At 46.0% G+C, this 23,715-nt stretch overlaps 1 protein-coding gene across 3 annotated transcripts in view; it reads left to right on the top strand.

Annotated features, from left to right (window-relative positions):
• The first annotated feature begins 463 nt into the window (after positions 1–463).
• The window catches only part of EFNB2 (ephrin B2), a 43,330-nt gene continuing 20,078 nt past the window's right edge, over positions 464–23,715 (top strand). For 2 of the 3 annotated variants that reach the window (XM_065895963.1, XM_065895964.1), the window contains exons 1-2: positions 544–665; positions 23,407–23,690. In XM_065895963.1, the coding sequence (XP_065752035.1) occupies positions 544–665; positions 23,407–23,690 (406 nt within the window). Of the gene's footprint in view, positions 666–23,406; positions 23,691–23,715 lie in introns of all 3 variants that reach the window. The other variant, XM_065895962.1, reaches the window with a different exon arrangement.

Genomic DNA, 23,715 nt, shown 5'->3' with positions numbered 1-23,715 from the left:
CGAGCACCGAGCCCCTCCTGCCTGCTCCGCGGGCTGGGAGCCGCGAGGACTGTGGAGGCTCCTGTGCGCCCGGAGACGCCCCTCGCCGCCCGCGCACCGCGTTCCGCGCTCCGGGACATGGAACCGCGCCGAAGCGGCGCCCGCGCGCTCGGGCCGCTGCCCGCCCCCCTGGATCTATAGTGCGAGGCGGCCCGCCGCCTCCGCCGAGCCGTCTCTTGGCCTTTGTGTCCCGGCCGAGCGCCCTCCCTGACGCCCCGCGCCCGGCACCCTGGAGCCGCACGGGAGCCGGCTGTCCGAGCTGCGTCCGGCGCGGCGACCCGGAGCCCCGAGCCCGCCGCGCCGCCGCGCCCCTCGCGTGCGCTCCCGCCCCGCGCTCTGAGGGCCCCGAGGGGAGCGCCACCGGCCTCGGCGCCCGCTGGAGCTGCTCGGCGCGCCCCGGAACTGCCTGCAGTCTCTCCCTTGTCTGCCCAGAGGATTGGGGCTCCCGGCCCGCACCTTGTCCCTCCGACGCCAGGAGTGCGCGGAGCTGGGAGCGGCTTGGCCATGGCCGTGAGGAGGGACTCCGTGTGGAAGTACTGCTGGGGAGTTTTGATGGTTTTATGCAGAACTGCGATTTCCAGATCGATAGTTTTAGAGCCCATCTATTGGAATTCCTCGAACTCCAAGTAAGTCGCGTCCACGACCCCCCTCGATCGCCGCCCCGAGGTCCGCCGCGTCGCGCTGTCCCGGCGGGAGGAAGGGTCGGGCTGCGGAGCCTCGGAGCCTGTTTCTGGACCCTCGATTCCTCGCGCCCCCGGGTCCCCCACCACCACATTTTACTTCGTGGAGACTCCGCTCGGCCTTCCAGCCGGAGCGCCGGCCCTAAGGGGCGCTCTCCTCGTCCTCCTTCCCCCTGGGAGCTCCCCGGCGCTTAAAAAAAAAAAAAAAAAAAAAAATGCCCTGTTGACTCGGGTGTCGCGTCCGGGAAGGTGTCCGATGGCGAGGCCTGACCCTCACTTCCTCCAGAGGACGGGAAGCCGGGCCACCAACAGGCTGAGCGGCACGCAGGGGCTGGCGGGCTCCGGAGAGGCAGGGATGCTGCGCTCCTGAGGAGCGGCGGAGCGCGGGCCGGGGGCAGTGAAGCGCACCGCGGAGAAGGGAGCCTGTGCTCCCTTGGCACGCCCGGAGCTCGCGCGCCTGGGCGCTGCGCCGCCTGCCCGGGGTTGCGCGGGGAGCTCGCCTGCTCGGGACAACTCGGGCAGCGGGCCCTTTTCTCCTCGCGCGGGAGACGGGCCTTAGGCTGCTCCCGGGGAACCCTCTGCACGTCGGCCTCTCCCTTTGCTTCTGAACCGATGGCCCCGAATGCTGTGGTCCCGACAGCTAACTTGATTTTTTTTAGGGACGCTGTCTGCAAAAGCTTAATTAAGGCCCTGCCCAGTCGACGCAGTTCCTGAAGCCTTCGCGCTTGGGGAGCCTGGGCGGGAATGGGATCCTTGGATCCGACTTGCTTTTATCAAACAGTGCAGCCGGGAGAAAGCCAGGCCTTGCGGAGGTTTTCAGTCCGAGCAACCAGAGTACATTTAGAATTTAGAAGAGGCGATCCATCCATAAATATATATGGCCGTGACTCGTAGTCGTCTGTGCGTTCAGGGTTGTATATTACCTCATTCTGGGGATACATTTCGAATCCTAGCCAAAAATATTTTACAGAATCATGGAATTTTAACCTTGGGAAGCTTGGGGAAAGTATGAAAACACTGGCTGTTCCTACTTTGTCAGAAGCAAAGTCAATGACCTATTTGAAGTTGAGTAAATCGGCCATGGATTTAGAAATAAAGGGATGGGGGATCGATTTAAAGATCACATCGTAATTAAATAATTACATCCACTCTTAAGAGTGGTCAGTTTCAGATTCACCAACATGTTAACCAAGAATTCCCTATTAAAGGGCGAAAGACGTCACCGCTGTAAATGGGATGAAACAGAGATTCTTGCAGGATGCTGGTTGGCACTTACCAACACTGCTCCTGTGTAGAAGTTACTTAATGCAGCCTCCTTCCCTGGAGCCTGATCTTGGATGGACTTCTTTTTTTTCCCTGGGTGTAAGATCATCGTAATTGCTGAGAAAGCCGCGGCAGTGACGGCTCTCGTCCACCACCGCAGCGTGAGACGCCGGGTGGTGCGGGAAAGCGCGGGGCTGGGACCTGCGGCCCGGGAGTCGGGCCGGGGGCCGGCGGAGCCGCCGGCTTCGCTTTCTGCCTCCAGGGGTCACTCTTTCCTGCGCGATGCTCGCCGCGCCGGCCGCGCCTCTGCCCCCCAGGCCTCCTGCTCTGCCCCGCTTGGCGCTTTCGCTCGCCGACCGTCTTCGGGAGCCGGTTTTTGGTTTGGCGTTTCCCTCCCCGCCCCCCAACAGGATTTAATTTTTACATTTCTATCTTGTTTAAAGAAATTCCCATTAATCCCTTCAGCTCAGTAGACGTTATCTGGTTTGTAGGATCACAAATACCTACTTGGGGGAAAAAAAAAGGTAGAGCAGTCATTATTTCAGCCTAAGGTTTCGACACGAATGTCTTCTTTCCCTCGTGCGCTGGGGGAAGGGAGTGACTTATATTTCCTCACTGATATTTACTCACTAGCCTCCTGTGAGGGTCGGGCTGTTTTTCTGAGCTGTGGCCACTGATTTAGACCCTCCTGGAGGCCTGCTTTTGGAGAAGCCTCCCTCCCCGTACAGACGATGTTGCTGTTGACGTGACTGCTCCTGCCCTCAAGAGTAGAATTTCTTGTAAAATTCGCACGTAATGGCTGGCCTAGAGGAAGGGGTCATTTGTCCCCTGGAAAAGGTCTGCTTAACAAAGTTATGCAGCTGGATCCTAGCTTGAAAGATCAGAAAGATTTCTTCCTGGAGGAATGATATGAAAGAGCCTTTTCTCAGTTTGAGAATGAATTAGAAAAACCCAGAAAAACCCGGTGCCAAGGAGTTGCCTGTTTGTTGGGGAAGTTTCATGTTTATTTCCAGGGAAAAGTTTCCGTCAGTAAATGGGATGTGGCAGGAAGGTAATCAAAGGCATTGAAGTTGCACATCAGTTCCTCGGGACTGTGGAACAATTCATTTGTAATGAAGCAGCCATCAGTAATTAGATTTGTTTCATTCCGAGGTCAGCTTTTTTAGCAGGTGGTGGACAGAGGGAGCGTGCAGCAGCTGTTTGGATACAGGGTCCAGAAAATCCTTTGTAAATTCACCGTCTCCATAACTACTTTAATCACACTGTCTGCCTCTCCCACCCCCGAGAGTTTTTGCAGTAGTGGGAAGAAGTTCCAAATACTGAAACGGTAATCACTGCACCCATAGGTTCCGGAAGAGTTGTGTCAGTTGTAGCCATTCAGGTTGTGTAGTTTGTTGGTTTTTTTCTGTTTTTTGGTTCTTTTTTTTTTAACTCTGGAGAGAAAAGCAAAGCCTGGCTTAGCATTTCAGTAGAACAATTTTCTTCCAGCACGATGTTTTTGCCAAAGTAAAAGGGTTGGCTCTTTTTTAAAAAAGTATCGGTATGGTATTCTAGAGTGAGTTACACTGACTTTGTTGAAAATTTCAGCAGAGCATTCATATCTTACGTCTAGGGGTGCGATTCCCTAGGCACCATATACTAGTTAACCAAGCGTTTTGCTTTTCCCAGGTTATTTTCCCCTACATAATGGTGAATTCCTGGTATTGATTGCCTTGATACAAAAGAATGGCTGGATAATATCCAGATAACCTATAATACATGGGTCCACCACAGTCAGGCTCTGAATAAATACGGATCTGTCAGAGATTGATAAAATAAACTACAATGGATAGTGCTGTTTAAACAGTCCATTCAGTACCATATATAAGCCAGCCTGCCTTCCATTGTGTCTGAAATTCTTATTTTTGTAGGTAAACAAATGCACATTCAGCACGGATTGAATAGCTCCTTGAACTGTGCTCCCCGGTTTGCGTTTGGGTTAATCTTGTCGATTTTAATATAGAGAGGAAAAAAAGCCCAAAGCACCAAGGGGTGGAATTGTTAGTGCTTTCACATCTACATTCCTCACATTTTGTCAGGATGATAAACTGTAGGCAATGGACTGTCGCTGTTCCACGGGATGACTGAGAAGGGAGAGCACAAAGACGGGGCTGCCGGGAGGTCGCACAACATGTTTGGGAGCCGTCTTTTCAGATGAGGACAGAATTTATTTGGGAATCGTGTGTCCAGGGACTGTACTTTGTAACCTCAGCAATTACAGCTTCGAGCCTCAGAAACGGGAGCTGGAGGTTAAGATGATTCTGTTTAGCACTTGCTTCTAAATCTTTCACAAAGCGCAGCTCTTGACACTTGTCCCAGGATGCAAAGAAATGCAAATGACTCCAGCATTCCGAAGTGTCCCTGACTCCCAGGCTGAAGCAGGGAGACAGGTAAATTAGCTCTCAAGCCCCAGACCAGCTGAGAACTGCCGATGGGCATGGTTTCTCCATACAGAGTCAGCTGGAGAGTAAATGGTATGTTTAGAATAATTATCGGTAAACCCTCTTATCTGGAAATTTACAGAGAGGAATCCTCTGGTTGGTGGGTCAGCGAGATAATTACCCGCAGAGGGGCATCGCTACCTGGCCTTGCACTGAAATGCTTCAGGTAGCGCCGGGGAGGTTGAGGGTGACACCCACCATCTGGCAACGGTTCCCAGCGAGGTCACCTAATGGGAAATGATTTGAGATCCCAGCATGACTGCAGTGACGCGTCACAGGAATAGGAGTGGCGGGGGAAGGAAATACAGACTGGAGACCCTCTTCAGAAAAGAAAAAAAAAAATCTAAGAAGGACATTACTTGAGCATTTCATGAAAACTTTATTCTTAAATTCTCCCACTGCAAATTAGACAAAAAGAAGGAGGGCTCTTGTAAGGAAAATAATCGTTGAAATGATACTCGGGCCCACCCAATCTCCGCCTTCGCTGGCTGCTGACCTAAAGAGCCTGTTTTTCAGGTCATTTATCATATATCTACATAGATTTGCTTATGAGCTCGCCCTTTGTGTGGTGGAGTAGAGCCTTAAATAGGAGTGTTCAACTGTTTAAAATATTTTGGTTAAAATATGCAGAACCCATAGAACTAGAAGCTTCTAGTCGGGAATTAGTTCTTTCAGGGAAGAGCTGCCCCCCATCCCAGTTTTTATTTATTTATTTATTTTTAATTTTTTTTGGTGGGGGGGAGGAATTAGAATGAGGCTGGGAGAAGGGTAGAAGAAAAGCAAAGAGGGAAGGGTAGGGTATGGGACAGGGTTCCGAACAGCTTGGAAAAACTCCTGTGGCTTCATTGTCTCTCTAAAGCCAAAGAACACAAAGACATAAGCAGTTCAGCCCTTCTCCCATGATGGAAAATGTAAACCGTGGACATGGCTCTCCTGTTTGACTTGTTTAATTCTCATTTTAAATTCAGTACTATACGAGCCGTGTGAACTCTGAAGATTTCTTTAGTAATCCATTTTGTAGTTCCGAATCAAAAACAAAGTGAAAGGGTCTGACACAATTTGCTTTTATTTTTAGGCAAATCAACCCTGGTCATAGTTAATAAGGGGATTACAACCCAGACTGGGTCTTTACAGATGTAATGTAAATCAAGGGCAGAGTATAAAGAAACTGATCCCTTTTGATTGAAGTATGGTAAAAAGGCATAGAGAAACTAGCAGCGGTAATCTGATTGTATGGCAATAAAACCACCATTTTCTGTCTTTCAGATAAAAATAATGTGGTAAATCCATGCAGTTCATAAGATGTAAAGGCAGATAAAGGGTGAAGCCATGGCAACATATAGATTAGCTGGATGTCGGCAATGACATGTCTCTGAAAAGGGTGTAGAAAGGAAGGCCCTTGCTCCAGGCTGTTGGCTATTATGTGTGAGCCACACAGACTTGGAAACTCGGATTAGAAAGTATGAAAGCCCCACTTGTGGCCTGGGATGGTTGAAGCCGGGAAGAAAAGATGCTCAGTTCTTGCTCATTGGTGGCGGATAATATGGCAAAGGTAGATTCCATTGACTCCCTTTTCCAGAGATTGAGATTGGGGGCTGATTAAAACTTCAGATCACTGCAGTTAGTTCAGGCCTGCAAGGTTTTCCTTTTTAGCTCCTGGCCTAACAGTGGCGGCCGTTCTGTAGGATTAGCTGCAGTTGGCGGTGCTCGCCTTCATCTCTTTAGGCTCCAGGCAGGGACCTGCTGGGAAGGAACAGAGCCCAGAGGGGCTAGGTAGGCCCAGAGGGATCCGAAAAGAAAACACAGACCTTTTGATTTCAGCCATCTTTCAGCCCCGGAGAAGCCGGGGTAAACATTATACATTGTCCCCCTCCCTCTTCCGGAGAGCTCTCCTCTGAGTTTTGTCTCTCCCACCCTGGAAAAAAACATATAATAAAAAAATAACAGGGGGAATTGAGTTTTCATTCAAATTGGTAGTAATCCAATATGCCCAAACCAACGGGCCCAATGGAGATGGTGTTTCACTCCTGTGAGTTGAGCTGAATGGGACAGGCCCCCTTCGTGTAAACGATAGGATTATAAAAGTGTGAGTGCTGCCAGCTTGAAAGTTAAAAACAGCAGAAGCTCGCCAGGCTGTTGAATCTTATTGCCCCCTGTCCTGAACAACCTTGTAAATAAGCTGGGCTTTTGTTTTGGCCGTCCACACTTTCCATTTTAGTCGTTACCCAAAATCAGTCATTGAAGCTGTGATTGGGGGGCAGAGTGGCATCGCAGTTGCGTCAAGCCGGAAAGGAGATTTGTGCTTTATTGCCCCCTATTCGGGGCCTTAGAAAAGTCCCAGCATTTCTTTAGGAAAGTCTGAACTCTTAAGACGCTGACAATACTGAAAGCTTACAAACACCCCAAGTGTCTGTCTTGCTGGCGTGGATGGAGGGGATTCAGGGCTGGTCTCTGAACATGGGAACTTTCTAGAGGAACACGTTCTGTGTCTGAAGATCTTCACTACATCCTAAATATTCTATTTCAGACCCATTTCGTGGATTTTGTTGCTAATTCTCAGAGAGCTGACTCAGCTGTTTGGAGCTATGGATTTATTGCATTTGTTGCCTATTTTTCTGGTCATCACTGTGTCGCTTTCACCACTTAAAAACATTTAAAACATTGCACAGAGACCTGCCCTACCCAGTGCCAGCTACTTTACCTTCCTTTCTAATTTAATTCAGAAAACATATCAAAAGATCCAGTACATTTGTCCAGATTCATCAAAGAGAACGGACACTCCCTAATTTACAAGCTGGTCACATCCCAGCACCTTGCATTCTACATCTGACAATGATTGCTAATGGTCCATTCAGCCAAAGTATTTGCTTGTTAGCAGGGAACAGAGCATGATAAATGTCCAGCAAGCTTGCGGCCTCCTTCCGCCTTTCAGATGCAGACTGGTGCATATTTATGGTAGGCAAAGGACAAAAGGAGGGGCTGAATTGCCCTGGCCTCCAGCTTTCTATGAGGAACAGGGTTAAAATGATTAAAGAAATGATATAGGAAAGTCCTGCCACTTATTTACAAACCAGCGTCCAACACGTAGCTTTGCGTTCTACCTGCAAGAGCCTATTGCAGGAGCATTAGGGATAAGGATGGTTGGATCCGGCGACCCAGTGAAAAGAGTAGGTGATAAATTATGAAATGTTTTCCATGCACACTGAACGCCAGGTGCACCAATTTCTGTGGCTCCTGCAGAGAATCAGCAGAGGCTCTTTATTTCCCTTTTGATGTATAGATATCAAATATGTAATTCTAGTCCAAAGCATTTTGTGGCTTTGGACACAGACATGCTGTTTTCAAATGAAAAACCATAGTAGGAGAAAGCTCCATTGAAGGGAAACAAGTTGTTTCTGCTCTTAGTAATCCTCCAAACAAAATATGAAGAAAAAATTGGCAGTAGTGAAGTGTTAATAGTTTGCTGTTTCCATTCTCGAGAGCATGAGTAGGTAAACGTTCTAACTACTCAGTGGTGGGCAAGCATTCAGAAGGCTACGCGTGATCTGTGCTTTGAAAACTTCATTTGCTTCATGTTTTCTATATGAAACTCTTAAACAATCCAGTTCATTTTCTCAATTCACGTTTGGTTGCATCCAGTTTTAATTACAGTCCTTGGATCCTTCTACCAGTACTTGCTAGTTAAGCCTCTCTTGCCTCTGAGGCGTTACTCTGTGCTTTTCACATACTGATGACTCCCGTATCCCGCCAGAGTAGTTATGAGTGCTACCCACATATCCCTGTGCGCATCAGAAGCTCTGACCTGCGGAGCCAGTGTCTGAAATGCCACCTTCCAGCCTCTCTGCAGCCTCTCGTGTTCCAGCTGAGGAACCCGAGGTCCAGCGTGACACCACCACCTGCTGAAATGCTTCTGAACTCGGTCCTTGCTTTTTCCCCCTGTTAAGGTGGCTCACTGTGGTCTGAAACATTTGTCCTGAATGAGAACTGTCTTATGAGTGAGTGGGGCTGAGCCAGTTACGTTCAAGTCCCGCTCAGAATGCATCTACCTGCAGAAGAAGTTAGAAAATGCCAGTTTTCCCTTAGCTTACCAGAACTATATTTGGGGTACATTTTAGATAAAAACAGACTCTCCTAAGCCCTGCATCCCCCTTTGTCTATGGGAAAATGGATCTTCATGAGAATGGACTGTCCTTAAAGTTCACGATTTCCCTGAAATGACTGCTCTCTCCTTATGGTGTAGACCAAACATAACTTCTTTAAATCTTTTCTCTGTAATCCCAGAGCACTTTAGTTAAATACCGAGGGCACTGGAGGAACATAGTACATGGCACTGTCATGATTCATATGCAAGTCTTAATCCCCTTCACCACCCCGCCTATCCCTAAGAGGCAGGCACCAGAATGCTTTCATGTCCTCAGTCTCTTGCCGGCGAGCATTGACATCCAATGAGTATTAGTCGGAAGAGCAGACACAGCCCAGATGTCTGTTTCTGGCCGCTCCCATTAACAAATGACCTGCTACTGGAGATCTACCTCCAGCCCCGCGGCTCTAGAACTTTAGGGCATCAGAATCACTTGTTAAAACAGGCTTGCCGCCCGCCCCCAGAGATCCAGATTCCTGAGGTCTGGGTGGGACTTGAAATTCGCATTTCTAACAGGCTCTCGCTGATGCTGCTCTGAGACCACACCTTGAGAACTGTTGCCCTGGATGGAATTCTTTGGGGTAACAGCTTTTTTTGGGTAACAGCACAAGATTAGATGATCATCCTCTTAGAGGCTGCTGTGGATCCCTGAAGAAATCCGTGGCCCTTGCCTCCCTACTCTCGGCCTCCGTTCTTGCTTGGTTGATTGTAGATGGTAGATAATTCGTTGATTTGTTGGACAAGCATTTACGAACTGTGAGGTCTGTTACACTAAGCTCTGAGAATACAGTGAAGAGCAGTCTCTACCCTCAAGAGACTTCAATCCTAAGGGAGTAGGGGGACTCCCTGGTGCAAGAAACACGTTCTGTGCCGTGGTGCATGGCAAGTGTGGCCGTGAGAACAGAGGAAGGAAGGGGGTGGTGTTCCTTCCGGGGGAGGGGAAACTGAGGCAGGAGAGACAGCGGTCCAGGGAGAGCTCCGAAACAAAAACCACAGTGAGCAAGTCAAAGAAACACATTTCAGGTAAGAGAGGCGAGTATCTACATTGTACTTCTGTAATCTACATTGTTTCCTACGTCTGAGCAGAGCTCAAAGACAGATTCCCGCAAATGAACAAATGAACAGCTCTCTTGTGGGAGAGCTACCCCAGCGATTTCAGCCGCCTTATCCTCATGAGAATTAGCAGTGCCTTTTGATTTTCAGAAGGCCTGTGCTGATAATGGGAAAGGTCAGGCAGTTCAGTTGAGCAAAGCGAGCCGGGCCAGTGCTATTTTAGTTTAGTGAAGAGGACTGCCGTGGAATCTGGCTGTATGAGTCTACTCCCAGGTTTGTCATTTTTTAGCTGTGTAACTTTGGGAGCAGAATCCTCCGTGTCTCTCACTTGTTCCGTCTCTAAAATGGGGACAGTAATCTAACAGGACTGAAGAAAAGCAATAAAACTGTGGTCAGGATTTAAAGACCTTAGCTCTGGACTTAGTACAACGAACCAATAAACGTCAGCTCTTGCTGTTGAAAGTTAATTGAGCATCTACTGTGTGCCTGTCTCTGGCTCAGTTTGCCTTCTACATACAAATGCAGAATAAATAAAATGCTAGTAAAGATTATGCCACGGCGCCTGCACCTTTTCAAGCCCCTGATGTTATATGGTACCTTGCTCAGCTGCCAGACTTCCACTCATTCTTGCAGGCCTCTCTGCTACAAGAGGCACCTTTTTATTTCCCTTCAGCTGCCAAGTTAGATGCTCTCTCCTCTGCTTCCTACCCTGATGCTTTGTTGTAACATTTGTAACCCTGAATTCATTCAGCTTCTCCACCGAGGATGGGGGAGGGCCTGGGCTGAATCCCCTTTATGTGCAGGGTACAGTAAGGGATTGGGTTGTTCAGTGAATACACAAAGGCAACCCATAGGCATGAGCAGTGTAGCCTTTTTGCATTAATGTTACATGCTGTTTCTTATTAAGAAACCTCCTCACCCGGTGGACACAGTTTGTTTCATTTAACAATGGTGGTATAGAGCACGTACTAGGGACCAGTGGCTGTTCCAGCTGCTCCACAAATACTGACTCATTAAACCTTCATAATAACCATCTGAGGGAGATACTTTCATGATCCCCAATGGGGAAACCAAGGCAGAGACTGGTTCATTATCTTGCCCAAAGTCATATAGCTAATAAGTGGGTACCGTCTGCATTTGAACCTGAGTATGCTGTTTCCGGGATCTTTCCTCGTAATTCTCCAGTTCTCTTTCTTAGGCTGTTCCATAGAGTGATTAGAAATCACATAATTAAATGAAGCATGTGTCTGCTCAAAGCAGTCCATATGAGGTGGATTAAAAGAAGGTTTGGCGTATAATTCTTCCCTTGTCCACCTTGATTTATAATCTTTCCTATGATGGACATGCGATTCTAAATGGATCCTTTGAATCTTTGATAACGAGGTTCTACCCGGTGGAAACTAGATAGTTATGAAAGTCTATCATATTAATGCATTTATTGCATGCTATTCCTTTGACTCTTAACATTTTCCTTTATAAAATGGAAACATCCGATTGTTTCTTTGCTGGGAGAAGACAAGGTCAGGTTTCAGAGGAGAGTTCCATGAGGTTCGATGCCACGCGCGTGTCAAGCTAAGGAGATAGCATGACATCTTTTTTAGAGTCCAGTCACAATTAAATGCCATTTTATTTTGGATTTGGGGATCTGTGCCAGCTTCCAGCTTGTCAGAGCTGAGAAGACTCAAATCAAGTCCAGGCCTATTTCTACAGCAAACTGGGCTTCTGGCTCCCTGCCTGTGGATTCACTCAGTGTAGCCCATCTGGCTTTTGATGTTCTGCGCGTTTGGAGCAGCTAGTTTCAGGAAGCAGGGCCAGAGGATCGGTGGGCCTGGGGTGCTCTTGATTCCTGAGCAGCCTGTGGCTCCCCAGGGCTTCGGGTCTGCTCACCTGCAGCCCTCGGGGGTCTCACACCACCAGGTCCTCCTTCCTTTCAGAGCTCAGGGCCTCAGGCATCCTCTCACCTCTTCACGGTCCAGTTCCCGTCCCTGAGTTCAGTAGCAGCCTGAATAACTCAGGGTGTTTAACGTTGTGTATGTTTTTTGGTCAAGCTCATTCCAGGCTGCTTGTGGCGACTGAGCAGGAAATGTATTGTCCCCAAAGTTACAGTGGCGTGCCATTCACATTCCGCCCCCCCCCCCCCACCCACCCAGTACGCGGGCCTCTCTCTGTTGTGGCCTCTCTAGTTGCGGAGCACAGTCTCCGGACGCGCAGGCCCAGCGGCCATGGCTCACGGACCCAGCCGCTCCACGGCATGTGGGATCTTCCCGGACCGGGGCACGAACCCGTGTCCCCTGCATCGGCAGGTGGACTCTCAACCACTGCGCCACCAGGGAAGCCCCCATTCACAATTTTCTTTTTTTTTTTCTGCTTTATGCAGTTTGGGGACGATCTGTGTAGGAGTCAGTCTCCCAGTCCGGGGTTTCCTCCTTTTTGACGTTCACAGCGCAGACCTGACTTGAGAGGCCCAGGGGAACGGCTGCTGTCACCCGCCCACAGCAGACCCGTCCCTGACCCTCTCTGGAGCCATGAAGAAGGAAGTGTCCAGGAGGCAACCGTGTAGGTCGCTGTGAAGGGCTAGTGCACAGCCGTATAAATTGTGTCGGTAGATTATGCTTGCCTGGCAAGGGGGATCTCTGCTTATACCAAGAGAGAACTAGAGTCTTGTCTCTTTTTTAAACCTTACTTATGAACGTGCTCCTTCTATGATTACACAAACACCCGTTCTCGGGGGTGTGGGGTTCCCGGGGTCCAGCGGGGAACACGACAGGCTCAGTCCTGGGGTCACACTCCAGCCTGGAGAGCGGGCATCACATCCCCTTGGTGTGTACTTTCTTTCAGGGCTGTTTTCCCCACCAAAAGGAGAGGTGTCATTCACCCATAAAACATGGGTGAATGGTCTCTCTAAATAGGCAAGATTCTTTGAAGTTAAGAGGAAAAAAAAAAAAAAGTGTTGATGGAAATGAAAGGGATGAGCAGGGTTTATGGAAAAGATGCTCCTGAGCGCTCGATTGTAATACCACGCTAAGATCTGAAGTCCATCCCTTCAGGTTCTTAAAATGCCAGTCCGCTTCTTTCTGTATGATGTCCACGTGCGTTGCTTCCCTGCAGCGCTCCCACTCAGGTAGACAAGCACAGGGAGGTCCACACTTAGGTCTAAAAGAGCAGAGAACCAGCTCTTTCTATAGGAAAGCCAGTTTTCTTTCTGGGGCCTCACCTATGAATAATGAGAGTTCCAGCTTCCTTTGTAGACGCTTGCTAAGAGCATGGTTTGGAATAAGACAGTACAGGTGCAAACAAATTACACTTGGGAAAGAAGCTTGCACCGTCTCTTGCCTCCGAGGGTTATGAAATCCCCATTTGGATGATGGGGGTGCGTGGTCAGGCCAGCATGACAAAGGTTGGCCTCCGGGATTCACTCCCCAGCCGCTTTCCCACTGCATATCTCGGCATCCCAGACCTCCTTTTCCAGCACCGCCGCCTCCCCCTGCCCCCCCCACCGCCCACCGCCGACTTTTGCCTCAGCTAGCTACGACATTCATGGCATGATTTTTTTTTTTTTGCAAAGTTTTGAGGGAGGAGATGTTTGGATCACTTTCATAAATAAAGACCTTGATTTTTTTGTGTTTTTTTTGTTTTGAGTTAGGCGCTTGATTTTTGTTTTTAATTCCGTGCCAGAGATTAACTAGTCTCTGTGAACCTGGGCAAAGAAAACCATGATCTCTGCCCATCACATGCTTAAAGTCTGACTTAGCAATGAAGATATCTATTCCAGCGTCAGCTCGTTACAGGCAAACCTTCTGTGAATTGGAGGGTTTTGTTACAGTGGAAATTATGGTACGGATAAAAAATTAAATACATACTTGTGTTATTTTTCTGAACGAAAATTTAAACGGTGAGCATCTCATTTATCTTTGAGCATTGGAAAATGAAATTTACTTTAGCCCCCAGTGTTTTGAGCATTATATCGCAAATAACAAACAAGATTAACATCACAAGGAGTCAGCTTCCATTCCATTGTGCAGCATCGTAGGCTGTGAAATTTGATATTATTTTGACTTGTATGGTAATTGTAGAATGACAGAGGGAAATGGATTAAGTTGAAATAGAAGGATACAGCACAGCGCACACAGACTGCCCAGTGCAGGTGGAGGTTGTTGGGCCAAGAGTGGGGCCCCTGAGCACTGTCCCTGCAGATCAGAATTTTATAAATAAAACTTTGCTTCATTCTGCACTTTACGGTTCTTTCAAGTGTCTACATAGATGAAGAGGCCACCTCCCCAGGAAGAGTTGCAAAACCGGCCCAGGGACCTAGAGGCTCACCACACCTGTGAATTTCAGTGCTTCTCATCTTTCCTTGCCTTGAAAAGATGCTGCTTGTCCTTGGTGTGAAGTCTGAAATGCACCCTGCCCCCCACTCTCAGATTTGGAACCCAGTAATGGTCTAAATTGTAGAGCCTGCTTTTAGGCACCTCTTCTTTTCCTTGAATACATCAGTTTCATGTTGCAGATGATATTTGTTTTTAGAAAAGTGTGAAAGAAGGGGCACCTGTGAAAACAGACAATTGTCCCAACACCCATCCAGCAGAAAATGCCAATTAAAGCCTCCAATTACTACCTTATTTCTTGGAGCTTTAAAGCCACTGAGAAGATAGTGGTGCATTTACTTGAAGTTTTAAGGTAATTACTTGTTCCTCCAAGCGTGGTGTCTGGTAACCTAATTCTGTATCAGCCTGACACCCTATAGCGACACCCCACTATCTCTCTGGTTTCAGAATAAGTTTGGGCAGAAACTTGTTCTGATATGAAAGTGCAAAAGGGGGCAGTAAAGTGCTATCCACAAAAACAGAAAAATTGTTTCCCCCGGTATTTCTTATGGTCGACATTACCTGAGTCTTTCTTGGGCCCCAGTTTTATTCATTTATGACAAACTCCTCTGTTTGGGGCATTTGGAGTTGATCTTATTAAGCCATAGCAGCAATCTAACATAAAACGGAAGTAAGGCAAGCCCAGATATCCTGCCTGTTGATGAAATATGCCATCAAATTCACATACTCGTGAATTTAAGTCCTTTTTTTTTTTTCTGGGGGATTTATGTTCCCAAGTGTACAGAGCATTTCTGAAAGGAATGTCGGGCTTCTGTGTTAATGCTGTGTTAGCTCCACATAGAGCTGGAAGGCCTCAAGTGCATGGGGAGGTTATGGGGTCAAGGCTTTGGGCTCATCCCTAGCAGCGAGCATCTTTTGTCAGGAAGGACCTGGGAAGATGAGCCTCAGTGACAGCAAAGCAGCAGTGGCTTGTCCTCATTCACAGTTTCAGACGAACCGGTTTACAAACTGACTGCTCTTCCTCCGCAGCCTTTGACATTTAATTAAAACTAAAAGCATTTTCTGGGAAAAGTGCATGTTTTCCAAAATGTGGTAAACTCGACGTGTACTCAATACGGAACTCTGGTTTGAGAATAAACTTATTCTGTGGTATGATTTGGGGTGTGCCAACTGCTAGGGTAATAAACTTGTTCCTAAAGCTGGGATTCAGGGTCCCTGAAATGTTAGCCAACTCCCAGATCTATGCAGCTGAATGATTAAGCATAAACTGTACCCCATATTTTTCATCTATTTGAATAAACTGGTTGTGTGTTACTACAGCTTTTGTAGACTCAGGAATTGATTTGTTAAATAGACCACAATTCAGAGAAGAATAATTTTATTTCGTTGCATTCTCAGAAAATACATTACAAAACAGTCTGAAAAGTCTACAGGCCTTGAATATTCTGTTTTAAATCAGAGTGAGGAAAGATTGCTCAAGAACATGAGTTTGTTCCTTGAAACTGTACATTGAAACGTAATGTTCCAATCCGATCGCAAAAGCATTTGACATTTATTGCGGAAAATTATGAAAAATACAGAAAGCTAAAAATTACCCCAAGTCCACCATCCAGTAGCCCAAAGCAGCCGCAGATGAAGGCCCCATGTTTGACCAAATCTGTGTCTGTATCGCCAGCGAAATGAGCAGAAGAACACACCACCTACTGTGTATGTGTGTATATTTTCAACTGAACTTAGCCATTTACTTAAAATAATCATGTACTCTAATGATGTAGTTTTGAAACGAAAGGAAAAATCAGTTCTCCATGGAAAAGTAAAGTCTGTTCACTCAGACATTGAGTCTTCTTTTGCTTAGCAGTTTGCTTCAGAGGGAGAAGAGTATCACCTGTAGGTCTCTTTCCCCCCAGATTGCACATTGGCAGGATTTGCGTCGGTCCTGTTACGTGAGTAAGATGGTCCTGTTTCTCAGGCGGATGATAGCGGCCATAGTGTGCAGAAAGATTAGGTATTTAAATAGATATTACAGTTGTACGTGTACGACAGTACACAGCAGTGGCTCTGGGTCTGAGCTGACGCTCTTTAAATGAGAAGCACTGTGATCATGGCTGTCTGCAGGGGGTTTGCGTGACCCGGTCATTTGTTTGGACAGAGAAAGTGGCCATTCCTGTCTACATCCTTTCATTCTGATCTCCTTCCTTCTGTGCCAGTTTGATAGTTTTGCATTTGGCTACAATATATTGATTTGCCCTTGTTTATATGGTAGTTTGGCATATCCTTCAATTATATGCCTCCACGTAGTATTTCCCTCAGGAGAACGAGGACTTCTTACTTCAAATCTCCTTTCACAGACTCTTTCAGCATCAAGGGACCGTAGTGCTTTGGCTGTTCTTCTAGGGTCACCTGCTTATTTTTGGCAACCTTGAAGACAAGTGTAAGAAGTCGTTGCACGTTCGTCCTGAGGTGCACGTGTTGTGGGCAGGTGCAGATGCAGCAGCGGGAAGGGGAAAAAAGAGAAGCAAGGAGAACGGGGCATCCATGGGGGGCTGGGGAGAGCAGCTGTGGCTCCACTACCCAGCGGGCCCCAAGCATCTCAGCTCCTTGCTCCCGTGGATCTTGCTGTTCCGTCGGGCCAGGTTCAGGAGTCAATCAAGCAACCACTGCCCCCATCTGATTTACCCTGTGACACCTGGGGATGCGATGCTGGTTGACAGAAGGGTCCAGACTTGAGATCAAAACATGTGATGTTATGATCAGTCAGAGACAGTTGTGTGTCATGACCCCTGAACTCTTAAGTGGCAGGTTTTGGCTTTAAATGCATATTATGCTAGTTTTTTCAACGAGCGTGTGTTCCTAGAGTGGGTTAAAACATGAAAGAATATTGTGTCGCCAGGGAACTCTAGTCAATATCCTGTGATAAACCAAAATGGAAAAGAATCTGAAAAAGAATGTATATGTATGTATAACTGGATCACTTTGCTGTACAGCAGAAATGAACACATGGTAAATCAACTCCAACAAAGTAGATTTTTTAAAAAAGAATGTTGTGTCACATATGGCTGTATTATTTTAGAAGTTCCTACAATGATGACTATGAAGTATAAATGTCTAATTGAGATTATTAGAGATCCAATTTAGATTATTAAAGATTAAAGTCTAATGTGTGTTATTAGATTGATTCCCTGTGGAAGTATTAGAATCTAGTTTGGTGAATAACCTTTAAGAACTTGGATTCAGGTTGATAGGTAATCAGAAGGTAAAAACAGATTCTAATATCAAATCATTTCATTTCAGGGACTTCCCTGGCAGTCCAGTGGTTAGGACTCCGAGCTTCCACTGCAGGGGGCGCAGGTTCGATCCCTGGTCGGGGAACTAAGATCCTGCCTGCCACATGGTGTGGCCAAAAAAAACAAAAAAACAATCACTTCATTTTGGGCAGGGAAACTTTGGAAACCCTACTCAGAGTTTCCATTTTATTCCATGTTATACCGTCTCTGGATTTAGTTCAGAGTCATCACGTCTTATTGTCTTGCTTGGGAATGATTCACTGGGAAAAACCATAGGAGTTGCCTATTTCTGCTCAGCACACCCCACTGCTGTGGCATCCCAGGGAAGCCCTCCAGTGAGAGACACAAAACCACAGCACCAATGCCCAGGAAGCAGTCCTGACCCCAGACTCTCTTGATGGGGAGGAGATGCAGCTTCCCCGTCCCAGGAGCACAGCAGGGTGGCTTGCTCAGACTTTGAGTACCTGGCCCAGAAAGGGATCTGGCCTCCTGTGTTCGCTCTCCTGTATAAGACAAGAGGCACTGTGAGTCTCCTTTGTTTTTTGTTTTGAATTAAAAATCAGCAGATACTATTAAAGAAGACTTCTGACCACTTTTTTTTTTTTTTTTTTTTTGGATGTGGTTTAACAGAAACAACTTCACCTCTGTGGTATGGGTTACAAACATGGGGATTTTCCTCTAGGTGTCTTTGGCCACAAAAATGGACATAATCTCATCATACAAAAAGAAATCTGCATTTCATATTCACTAGGCAGAGTCAGTGTAGTAATTTAAAATTAGCTAGTTGTCACCACCCTAATTATTCTTTAAAAAAAAAAAAAAGGAAAACATTTCCAAAGTCAATAATAAGACAAGTCTTATTGACTATTACCAAATATTCAGGGCATAGATGTGCTATGTGGTCCGACTTGTTAAAGTCTCTGAGCAATCCTGAGGTAACCAAATCCAAATATAAGTGACCTGGCTTCAAAAATAGAACTCTCTAGTTACTGGCTTGATTATAACCTATAGGACGCATTGCTTTCCATTCGAAAATGATATTATTAAAAAATTCACCCCGTTTCCTTTCCATGTACATTCTGCAATTCTCATGCATCGTCTGGATCCATCTGTAATATTACATTTAAAACACAAGTTCCATGTGTGGTAAGTTTCTTCCTCACCCTTTGGTCCTTGGCTTCCCAGGACATGGCATGGCAGGGGTAGCAGATGGCCGCCCTTGTGATGGACAAGAAGATGGATCCATCTGGCTGCTGAGTATCCTGATCTCTGAAGCCTGGGCAGATGCCTGCACGTGGATGGACTTTCTCTTAATTTCCCTTAACTTCATGGCTTGTCTATGAAAAGCTCAATTTAGAAAAAGCTGCATTTCCCCAAACCAGATTTATGCTTTAATGTGAGGCAGCGAGACCTGAGAAGTGTGCAGGCAAAGGGGCTTTTCCCGTCGCATCTCACCTTTGGCCTGGCGTGTCTTCATCTGGTTTGTGTGTCAAGCACGTGTACAGGGACTGAATGAAGACAGTGGTGGAAGGTGCTTTGATCAGTGCTTAGCGAAGAATAAGTGCTCAAAAGCAGCAGTGCTTCTGTTATTAGTGCTTCTGGAGGTGGTGAATTGCCTTGCATTTCAACTAGGAAGGGATTCCGGAAAACTGCCAATATTCATAAATCCTGAGAGAACGGGTCCAAAACTCCATCCACAGTGCTCCTTGCCGTCCAGAAGCACCATCATACCAGAGGTGATCCTGCTGTGCTCTCAGCAACCCCCATCCCAACTCGAGCTCATCCTAGCTCATCCTATCTTCAGAATTCCTTCCGTGCCTGTGATCTGCAAATATCGATAGTTCGTGGCACTAAATTTGACTTAAATTTATTGTGTGTATCTTAGCTGCCATTTGTTCTTTCATATTTTAAGCATCTACCAGATGTCAGGCCTTGGGCATTCAGTACTGAGTCAGCCACACGTGGGACCTGCCTGCCCTCAGGAAGCTAGATTGTAAAGTCCTGGCGACCCTGATCCTAGTTTTCTGTCACTCAGAGCATCTGGTGTGGAGGTGCCTTAGTTGTTACACTCACGTTACTCTGTTTGCTCCCATGTTGTGAAGCACATGGATGGACCTGGAGGGTATCATGCTTAGTGAAATAAGTCAGACAGAGGCAAATGCTGTGTGTGATCACTTATATGTGGAATCTAAAGAACAAAGCAAACTCGTGAATGTAACGAAAAAGAAATGGGCTCACGGATATAGAGAACAAACTAGTGGTTACAGTGGGGGGGGGAGGGGCAAATCAGGGCAGGGGATTAAGAGGAACAAACTGTTATGTATAAAATAAGCTGCAAGGATAATTGTGCGGCACAGGGCATATAGCCAATACTTTATAATAACATATATAATGTAATCAATTATATGTATAATTAATTATATAACAATTGATATTAATATTATTATATTATATATAATAACATTGATTTTTATATATAATAATTATAAATTATTGAATTTATATTTTGAACCTTAAAATTTTTGAATCATTATGTTGTACACCTAAAACTAATATAGTGTTCTAAATCAGCTCTATCTCAATTAAAAAAAAAAAACTGTGAAGGCCCCAGGGGAGCAAAGAGACTCCTGGGCTTGATGTACTTAGTGATAAGTAAGAAACTTACCATTTGGGCTCTCAGCTCAACCACAGCCTTTGTCTACTGAGAAACCATAATGTCAGCAATTAAAGAGACTGGTGTGCTAACCAGCTTGTATATCTGTATACCTATATACGCTTAAAAAGTAAAGCTCTAAAGCACTCCAATATTGGGTTCTTTTATATGAATTTAAATAAGGAAGCAAAAAAAAATTTTTTGTTTTTAGTTATCTGTTTTACAGCTATCAGTGTATATATGTCAACCCCAATCTCCCAATTCATCCCACCCCCGCTGCCCCTGCTTTCCCCCCTTGGTGTCCATACGTTTGTTCTCTTGAAACCATTTTTCACGGTGAAGGAGCAAATCCTTGCCTAACTTTTTGCCACAGTGTCTTCTGAAAAGTGAGCTAATGCTTTTCAAAGCATTAGGAATAGTGGGTTTTATCAGGATTCACTTTTTATGAGTGTATCAAATACGCTTATTGAAATTGAGATTCCTCCCTTTCTCTTTTATTTTGAAAAGCCATCCCATGGGTTGACCCCTCCGCATACATTGCTCCCCTGTCACTGACCGTTAAAGCTTTTTGAGTGATTAGTACCTTCTGAAAATACAGACTGAAGTGCAGAGATCCTTGTAGCCAAACCAGCCCATGTGTCCTCTGTTCTTGACCCCATCAGCCCCAGCAAAAACTAGAACTTGGATTTGGTGAGTGAAGAGTGAGTCATGAGGTTCTCACATGGGCAGGGAGGAAATCAACAGTGAGTCTTTGGTTAAGCAGGAAAAAATAATCTTCATGAAGGAGACGGGATCTTGGGAGCATTTTGAATGAAGAAAGAGCTTGGTGAGCCCAGCTTCAGACGTAGGCGTAATGTGGGAGAATTCTAAGATGTGCAAAGATGATACACAGCTTGGGGGTGAGGGTAGGTCTGATGCATTCTCTTAAAGGAATTGAACTGATGGACAAGAGGATGGATCCATCTGGCTGCTCAGGATCCTGATGTCTGAAGCCTAGGTGGGCCCCCGGAGGAGGTGGTCCAGGGTGAAACTCGCTCAGTGTGGAGATCAGAGCTGAGAAGAGGCAGGTACCGGTGTCCAGGCTGCAGACTTCTGTTGTGATTCAGGAATACTTTTCACTACAGCTAACGTGGGGCTTGCTCTGTGTCGGCTGGTAAAGAAGCCGGTTTAGGAGAGAAGATGTTTGGAACGGGGGTGGGAAACCCCAGACAGGAGCTGGCCTCTGGTTCTCGGGTGCAGTGAAGATTTCCTAAGAAGGTCGAAGAATAAAACATGAGGAGAAGGATGTGTCAGGAAGGTGAGCCTTGTAACCATATCTAACTTATGTCGACTGCCAGGCACTTTGCCCCTGCTTCCCAAGCCCAGCAGAATCACTGAGGCACGGGGGCGTGGGGCAAAGACTTAAGCCTCAGACATTCAGATTCAGCCTTCAGTCTGTTCATCAGAAACCAGAGCTGTGTTTCAACCACAAAGATGATGGAGACCACTGGCCTTCAGAGGGGGGGCAGGGAGAAGACCCTGGAGGCCTTCAGTCCCCTGGAGTTGAATTTCCCATGCGCCTCCCCAGGAAACTGCAGAAATGGCCAAGAAGTTCACAGAGAGGCTCTTACTAAATGGTGATCTACATTTGTCAACAGTTCTAGAGAATTCTATAAGGGTGCACACATGATGGTCTGAAATTTGTCATTGTTATAAAAAATAGTCATTTTGAGTTCTACTTCACAGAAATATTTTGTTAGGTGATTCTCATTCACTTTTCTTTTTCAACTTTTTTTTTTTAAATAAATGTCATATATCCTTGCTTTAGCAAGCTCAGTTTAAAAAAAAATAAGAAAGAAAGGGGGCCGCCCTCCCTTTGGGATTGTAAAAGAACACATTCCCAAGGAAGAGTGACAAGCCACTGTGTTCAACATGTATTTTTTTTCCCTGCTGTAAAGAGTATTGGTTTTTGATATAAATCTGTAATGTAATTTCTGTTATGTTCTATGATGCTTCATAATCAACCTCATGCACTTTTCAGAAAAATTAATACCGTTCATTAACATTCATCATCATCTGTTCCCTCAGTATCAATTTGAAATTGGTGATGCCCATCATCCTGGTTTTCTCGCTCGCTCTCCCTCCCTCTCTCTCTCTCTCTCTCTCTCTCTCTCTCTCTTCCCCCCCCCCGCCCCCCCCCGTGTCTGTCTGTCTCTCCCTCTCTCTTTCTCTCTCTCTCACCGACTCTGTCTCTCTCTCTCTCTCTCTCTCTCTCTCACACCGTGTCTGTCTGTCTGTCTCTCTCTCACCGTGACTGTCTCTGTCTCTCACCATGTCTGTCTGTCTGTCTCTCTCTCTCTCCCTCCCTCCCTCCCTCCCTCTCTCTCCTCTCTCTCTGAGTTATGACCCATTCATCGTCATGGCTGGTGGGCCTCCCTGGTTCAATAAGAGGTTGGATTGGAAGGACCCAGACGTGATGCTTTGTTCTCCGGCTTCAGTATTTTAATGAGCCTGCAGGCTTGGCTCCTTCGGAAGGAACAAGAGGGGATTTCTAAGTGTGTTTTTAGTGTTAGCACTTGTAGAAGGATGTTCATTACGAAGCTCTTGTTTCAGTTTCTCCGAGAAACTCCCCATTAGGAAAGATCTTTCCGCAGCATGGCTGGGAGAAAAGAGAAAGGGGAGGAGGGCGCTGTGGTCTGTGAGCACCAAGGGGATATAGTGTGTCAGTGGTTTGGGTTCTAAAGATTTGCTTCTAAGGATTAACTGAAGCAAATACATCTCAAGGGAGGGGGGAAAAAAGGTTTGTGGGGCAAGGACAGGGACAGTAGTTGCTGTCTTCCCCAGTCGAGGACTTTTCATCTTGCAGCTGAATCAATACTCCAGCTAATTATTTCTGGTTATTTTTTATGGGTTTGTAAGATGTTTCTTTTGTTTGGGGTAATAAAAAAACCCATTATTTGATCAGTGACTGACTAATTATGATCAGTAATTTGAAACATTCTTGATGAAATGTGTCTGTTAATTAGCATCAACAGCAAATGGAAACTAACAGAACAACAAAGTCTTAGCGCATCCACTGCTCCCTGGAATTGCTGCCCTCTTTCTGTGGCGTGCCCAATAAACTGAGGCTGCCAGTGGTTAAAAAATAATGAGCAGATGGGAAGGTCTGACTCACCACCAAGGAAAAGTCATTGTGAAGTTACACAAAGGAACACTGAAATATTACAAGCGAGGAGGCGGTAAAGAAATGTCAGTAGGTTGCCTTGATCCTACTGGGTAAAGTCAGGAGTGTGGTTTCTTTTTTTTTCTTATTTTTTTTTTTCTTTAAAGCTTAATTCCTAAATACATTCATCCCATGCTGATCTGAACTCAGATATGTTTGGTCAGTAAAAGTGTGGCTCTATAAAATTGTGGTTTGGAATTCTTTATGTTGTCTGGCCATATTGTCATGATCATTAATACTGTTAATTTTTTATCAACTCAGTGGTGCTTTTTTTTTATGCTTTTAGATTTCTGCCTGGACAAGGACTGGTTCTATACCCACAGATAGGAGACAAATTGGATATTATTTGCCCCAAAGTGGACTCTAAAACTGTTGGCCAGTATGAATATTATAAAGTTTATATGGTGGATAAAGACCAAGCAGACAGATGCACTATTAAGAAGGAAAATACGCCTCTTCTCAACTGTGCCAGACCAGACCAAGATGTAAAATTCACTATCAAGTTCCAAGAATTCAGCCCTAACCTCTGGGGTCTAGAATTTCAGAAGAACAGAGATTATTACATTATATGTAAGTATAATTCTATTCATTTATT

Source organism: Phocoena phocoena, chromosome 18, assembly GCF_963924675.1.
Source record: "Phocoena phocoena chromosome 18, mPhoPho1.1, whole genome shotgun sequence".
NCBI lineage: Eukaryota > Metazoa > Chordata > Mammalia > Artiodactyla > Phocoenidae > Phocoena > Phocoena phocoena.
The sequence above is the reverse complement of the archived record's forward strand: the minus strand, read 5'-3'. Positions and strand labels throughout refer to the sequence as shown.